At 56.2% G+C, this 7,057-nt stretch overlaps 1 protein-coding gene across 1 annotated transcript in view; it reads left to right on the top strand.

The window, feature by feature from the left end:
- ARSJ (arylsulfatase family, member J) overlaps positions 1–7,057 on the top strand; it is a 22,752-nt gene that overhangs the window by 3,259 nt on the left and 12,436 nt on the right. Inside the window, exon 3 of the mRNA XM_014550537.1 lies at positions 5,144–5,147. Coding sequence (XP_014406023.1) covers positions 5,144–5,147 — 4 coding nt within the window. The remainder of the gene's footprint in view (positions 1–5,143; positions 5,148–7,057) is intronic.

Genomic DNA, 7,057 nt, shown 5'->3' with positions numbered 1-7,057 from the left:
CCCTAACCCTCCCCCTCCCCCTCCCTCTCTCACTGCCCACACCAGGCTCCCAGGGCTCTCACTCCCCAGATGGACTGATGACCTCCACCAGCCTGATGCTGACCTGGACCCGGCCCCACAGGGAACGGACGCTCTGGACTCTGGCTTTGCTCTCAGCTCGGTGGGAGCCCAGCTGCCATCGCCCAGGGCTGGGGTGCAGGACACCAGGCCCACGTGGACCCTTGTGTGGGGCTGGACTCTGCACAGGCCGCTCTCTCTGGCTCTCCTCCCTGTTCACCCAGTCACCTCTCTGTGCAGCTTTCAGCCAGCAGCCGGCTGCGCCCAGCAGACACACCCACCGTCTCCCATGGCAGCTGATGCCGGTGGGCATCCCCCCGGGTCCCCACGGGATAGGGGGGGGCAGGCTGTTTCCCATCTGGGCTCCAGGCTCCTGAAGAGGGAACCTCCGCTCAGCCAGCGGGACTGCACACCAGGCTGCACCCCATGCCTCGGGGAGGGAACGCGGTCCTCAAGCGGCAATGACTGGACGCAGAGTGGGGGACAGTCGCGTGCAGCACGGACAGCCATGAGGCTCCTCCATCAGCGACCACTCCCAGTGAGCCCTGTGCCTGGGCCAGCGAGCATGTCAGGCCCAGCCCCTGCAGGGAGGTGACACCCACCAAATCCCCGCCCCGTCCTGCAAGCTGAAGTGGACCTTCCGGACGGGGGGACGGGGAGGCGGAGGGCAGGACTGGGCAGCACTGGCCTGGGGTCTGCTTTTGAACACGATCTCCGGGTACGGGAGACGCGTTGCAGGGAGCAGGCAGGCGAACAGTTAGGAGCCAGCGGTCCCGGATTGTGAGAGGGATGTCCTACTGCCGGTTTAGGCTCGATCCCTGTAAACCGGCAGTAGGACATCCTTTGAGGGGTCCCAGATTGGAGAGGGTGCAGGCCAGGCTGAGGGACATCCCCCGCCCATGCACGAATTTCGTGCACCAGGCCTCTATATAACTATAATCATTGGTTATTTATTGTTGAGTTCAAAAACATAAATTAATTGGATAGTTCCACAAAGAGAAACTACATGATTAAGCATATAAGGCTCCTCCATCAGCGACCACTCCCAGTGAGCCCTGTGCCTGGGCCAGCGAGCATGTCAGGCCCAGCCCCTGCAGGGAGGTGACACCCACCAAATCCCCACCCCATCCTATAACCTGAAGTGGACCTTCCGGACGGGAGGACGGGGAGGCGGAGGGCAGGACTGGGCAGCGCTGGCCTGGGGTCTGCTTTTGAACACCGTCGCCGGGTGCGGGAGACGCGTTGCAGGGAGCAGGCAGGCGAGCAGTTAGGAGCCAGCGGTCCCGGATTGTGAGAGGGATGTCCTACTGCCAGTTTAGGCTCGATCCCTGTAAACCGGCAGTAGGACATCCTTTGAGGGGTCCCAGATTGGAGAGGGTGCAGGCCAGGCTGAGGGACACCCCCCTGCCCGTGCACGAATTTTGTGCACCTGGCCCCTATATAACTATAATCATTGGTTCTTTCATGTTGAGTACAAAAACATGTAAATTAATTGGATAGATTCACAAAGAGAAACTACATGATTAAGCATATATTCACATGTACTTGTTTTGCTCACATGTTAAGCGTATCATTGTAAATGAATTCCTTTCCTTATGTTAATTCAAACAAAAAAAAATGTATGGATGTTGCGGGAAGCCACCCACTGCCGATACTGTCATGCGAGTGCACCAAGGAAGGCGGAAGGCCGGTGGACCTTGAGCGTTAGCAGGGCTGACGCCAAGCACCATTGTTCGTGTTGAGATAGCGGTGGCTCGAAGCAATTTCCTACCTGATAGCCTCCAAGTAAATGTTTACTGGACCTTAGTGATTCTTACTGATCTTTATTGACCTTAGAGACGGTCTGTCTGCTACCTGTTTGCCGTACTTTGCTGAGGGCAAGATGTGTATCTGAAGCTGAATAAAAAGCTGATAAGGCCAGGTTTCGGTGTGCGTCTTCAAGGAAGAAGGTCTCCACCTGGCCCCCATGCCTTCAAAGTTCACATTCCTTGTCTAGCGTTTTCATTTGTGCGGCGGCCTCTCCTTCATATCCCGAACCCCCGCCGTGAAGGTTGCGGCAAATGTTACAAAACTAGATACCACCATAACGTTCAACAGAAAGAAACAGAATCCATTCCATTAGTTTCCAAGAGTTTTTAAGGTGGTATTTGTTGCAAACTAGAGTCAGACTTTGTGGCTCAGCGTTCTCCGTGTGCTGGTAGAAACATCTGCAGGAAATCTGTGTTCGTCTTTATCTCGGTAGGTAAACACAGCGCGGCCACGAGGGGAAACGCGTCCCATAAAACCTTCCTTTTACGATCCGGGTCTTCGATATCAAAGGCAGCAGTATCAGTGGCAGTCTTGTTTAAATTAATGAATACCTTTCCCTAGGGATTAATATGAGAATCTGACAAATAACACTTTACATCGAAACGCGTATTTAAAACGTCTCCTCAGCAGAATCAGCGTCCTCCACCCCGGCCGGGAGCCCCGCAGGCGTCTGCGTCTGTTTCAGGGTCACCCTGAGACCCTTTGCCTCCGCGGACTCCGAGCTTTAACCCAATGCTTCCTGAGCGGCGGGCCCGTGGCCGATGCCCATTCATCGCAGAGTCCACCTGTTCCCTGGAAATGAAATCCCTCTGAACCGCTGAGCCAGGCACTGGCCTCGCTAAGAACCCGCTTGGAGAGGGCGACGTTGCTCATGTTTTCCAAGTGGAAACCTGGCCCTGAATTTCTAAACAAGGAGGAGGACACTGTGAAAACAGCAGCAGGCGGGCGTGATGTCATGGAATGAGAAAGCGTGACAGCGCGGGCGAGAGGCCCCTGGTCACGAGTTTGTCATGTGACCTGGACAAGCCAGGTGACAGCGGGAGCCTCCCTGTTGGGTTCGAGAGGCAGGTCCCCTCATGGCTCCAGCCCTGTCCAGGTGGGCAAGCCTCAGGGGCTCTCCCGCTACCTAAACACCCTCCCGCCAGGCCTGCCCAGGGGTGGCTGTGCCACCAGCATCGGATACCATGGGGCGGCCCAGATGCCAGGAGGGCGTGCAGAGCCCGGAGCAGAGGGGCGGCCATGGGCAGGGGGAGAAGGAGAGAGGGAGGGACAGAGAGGGAACCGCTGTCGCAGGCAGACGGCCAAGCATCCCTGTTTCAGGGAGAAACTGTGAGAATTAATCGTCTTGAGTCTTTTTGGAAAAACCTTAGTAAAACTCCTGACAGAAGAAAGGGCTAAAGAAAGCGTTGGTTTTAGGGAGGTGGCTGGCGAGCCAGACGGACTGGGTGCGACTCCCTGTCCCAGGCTGTTGGCTGTGTGAGGAGGCTCCTAACCCGCTCCGTTTCCTCCATCATGAACCCCCGGGGGTAGAGCTGCTGCCCAGGAAAAGGCCGAGGGCAGGACGAGAGGCGAACACACAGACGGCGCCGAGGGAGCCTCCCATCGGAGTGGGAGAAAGGAACCACAGGGGAAACCGAGGCAGAGATGCCAGGCTGGAGGTCACCGGCCCTTTATTGTCCCCGGGGTCACGGAAGCTGGGCGAGGTTGGGGGGACTGCTGTCCATCCCAGGGACAGGGAGGGGCGGGGCGGGGCCAGGGAGCCACCTCTCACCCCGGACGCAGGCCCCTCCGCTGAGTCCTGGGGACCGGCCTCCACCAGCCAGTCACTTCACTCTTCCTTCTTCATTCCTCAGCAGCCTCTGTTCTCCTCACAGTCCCTGCCCAGCGATAAAGGAGATACACCTACACCTGCCTCAGACGGTTAACAGGTACATGTTATACAGGGTGTCCCAAAATTCACGCAAGATTTGAATTTTGCGTGAGCATTAACAACAACAACAACAACAACAAAAATAAAAGTCTAATTTTACTTGGTTTATTGAATCAGATCCTAATATCTGTTGCCCTTTGATTTCAATCCCTTCAATTTGATCAGCATTACCAAGTACCAATTATGGCCCAGGAGCAGGGACAATGAAGACCAATGAAGACCACGGCTTTGCGTATGTGCCAGCAAAGCCGTGGAGGCCATTGACCCGATGTGCTATTCCATACATAACCCTATACTGTATACTTTATGAATCAATAAAAAATTTACAATTTTTAATTATAAACCTGTGTTTTCCATCAAAATTACTTCTTGTGTGAATTTTGGGACACCCTATACATGTAGTTCTGGCCTACAAAATATTCCACCTTCTTTTTCACTAGGCACTGCATTATAAACATATTTTATATTCTTTTTTAAAATTTTTTTATTGAATTCAGAGAGGAAAGGAGAGGGGGAGAGAGAGAGAAACATCAACGATGAGAGAGAATTATGGATCGGCTGCCTCCTGCATGCCCCACACTGGGGATGGAGCCCACAACCCGGGCCTGTGTCCTGACCGGGAATGGAAACGGGGACCTCCTGGTTCATAGGTCGACGCTCAATCGCTGAGCCATGCCGGCCGGGCCGCACTCACCTTTCTTTATGAATTAGTCCAGCTTGTGTCAACAGAGCCTTCCCCCAAAAGGGAAGTGGTCTTGGCTTAAGGGTGACTCGACCAGCCCTCCCCCTCGCTCTCACTGGGGCCTCTCACCTCCTGTGATGGTTAGTGGCTCCCATCCTCGCTCCGCGCTGCAATGGGCAGCTCCTGATGTTCACGAGGAGTGTGTCCCACGGCATCCACGTCAAGATGACCCATGAGGACAGGCGTGTTTTAGGACATCGGTTCTCAACCTGTGGGTCGAGACCCCTTTGGGGGTCGAACGACCCTTTCACAGGGGTCGCCTAAGACCATCGGAAAACACATGTATAATTACATATTGTTTTTGTGATTAATCACTATGCTTTAATTATGTTCAATTTGTAACAATGAAATTGGGGGTCACCACAACATGAGGAACTGTATTAAAGGGTCGAGGCATTAGGAAGGTTGAGAACCACTGTTTTAGGAGGCATTTACACTTGATGACATTCCTTCATTTTTATGTATCTCATGGACTTACACACCCAGACAATCGCATGTTACATCTTTTGAATCGTCTACAAATCCCTGGGTTGACCATTTCCACTGCTTTCAAGCCTCCATGTGAGAACTAGCCACACCTTGTGAGCACCTGAGTGCGCATTTAGCGCAAAGTAAATCCCATGGAAGGAAGGGAGCCGCGTAGCCGAAGACGAGTCCAGGTGAGCGCTGGGTCAGGTGGGCGGTTCGGTCCAGACACCCTGGTGGGCTGCAGGAAATGTCACTTTTTTAAAAATATTTTTTATTGATTTCAGAGAGGAAGGGAGTGGGAGAGAGAGAGAGAAACATCAATGATGAGAGAGAATCATGGATCAGCTGCCTCCTGCACGCCCCACACTGGGTATGTGCCCTTGACCAGAATCGAACCCGGGACCCTTTAGTCCGCAGGCCGACGCTCTATCCACTGAGCCAACTGGCAGGCGCGGAAATGCCACTTTTACGGTGAGGATTTACGTGGATGTTTCGAAGAAACATTGCACAACTACCCACGTTTTGTTCTCTGTAGTTTTCTTAGCTTCTCTGTGTAGTGACAACCCCTCACATCCCCTCCTGAACACCCCCCACCCCCCGGCCACCCATCCCCTTGGTCTGTCCCCGGGGGAGCCAGGCCACACTTACCTGACCGCCCTCTCTGGGGTCACTCACCCCCTGCCAGTTCCCTGTGCTCATTCACTCTTTATCCCATTGGCCAATCACAGAAGGTCCCCGGTGGCCCCCTGCCTTCCTCTTTGTTGCTTCCGTGCTTCTTTCTGAATATTCACCCAGGCCCCTCCCACTGGGGGACAGCGCCAGAGTGCAGGTCCCTGCAACCTCACCCACCGAGGCCGCGGGTGGGTCGAGCCTTGGAGCCTTCAAGTCTGTCCCCCAAATGACCAGGAGTTCTTTTCCACTGTTCACGGTCTCGCTCTACACAAACGCCCTCAACAGACTCAGTGTTCTGGGTGAAGTGACAACTCCGTCCTGAGTGGCAGCCTGGACACTCCGGGCTCCCTCACTGACCCCCACTAGGAGCAGCCGGACCCCCGCGTGTTGCCTCTTCCACCCGGACGCCTGGGGAGGCCCGGGAAGCAGGAGCAGGGCCCCAGCGCCTTCACAGGCACACTCCGTCCCAGACCACGGCCAGGTCCCCTCCCAGCAGGTCTGTAAGCGCCTGCCAGCTGCTGAGGCCTCAGGAGAGCAGACCAGCAGCACTGCACGCCCCCCCCCCTTCCCCCTGCACCCCCTCAGCCCGGGGAGCGCCTGCAACCATGGGGCTGAGTTCCAGTTCACAGGGGTTCTGCCTGGAAACTCAATGGGAACCCTGTTCATGGTCTCGCTCTACACAAACGCCCTCAACAGACTCAGTGTTCTGGGTGAAGTGACAACTCCGTCCTGAGTGGCAGCCTGGACACTCCGGGCTCCCTCACTGACCCCCACTAGGAGCAGCCGGACCCCCGCGTGTTGCCTCTTCCACCCGGACGCCTGGGGAGGCCCGGGAAGCAGGAGCAGGGCCCCAGCGCCTTCACAGGCACACTCCGTCCCAGACCACGGCCAGGTCCCCTCCCAGCAGGTCTGTAAGCGCCTGCCAGCTGCTGAGGCCTCAGGAGAGCAGACCAGCAGCACTGCACGCCCCCCCCCCTTCCCCCTGCACCCCCTCAGCCCGGGGAGCGCCTGCAACCATGGGGCTGAGTTCCAGTTCACAGGGGTTCTGCCTGGAAACTCAATGGGAACCAGCAACCAACCAGAGGGAATGACAGCTAAAGGGCTCGGTGAGCCCTAGGCTCATGCTTAGGCAGGGGGTTAGGGTGGGGTGAGGGTGAGGGTGAGGGTGAGGAGGTGAGGGTCAGGGTCAGGGTCAGGATGAGGGGGTGAGGGTGAGGGGGTGAGGGTGAGGGTGAGGGTGAGGGTGAGGGTGGGGCATTGCAGGGCCCCAGTAGGTGCTCAGCAGCAGACCACCCCGAGGAAGTCTGTGCAGGGACAGCTCTCCTGGCTGCAGAGCTGATGCCCACAGGTGCCGGCAGACCCTCCCTGAGCGCAGGGCG

This window comes from Myotis brandtii, unplaced genomic scaffold (assembly GCF_000412655.1).
Source record: "Myotis brandtii unplaced genomic scaffold, ASM41265v1 scaffold603, whole genome shotgun sequence".
Classification (NCBI taxonomy): Eukaryota; Metazoa; Chordata; class Mammalia; order Chiroptera; family Vespertilionidae; genus Myotis; species Myotis brandtii.
Note: the sequence above shows the minus strand (reverse complement) of the source record. Positions and strands in the feature narration are given on the sequence as shown.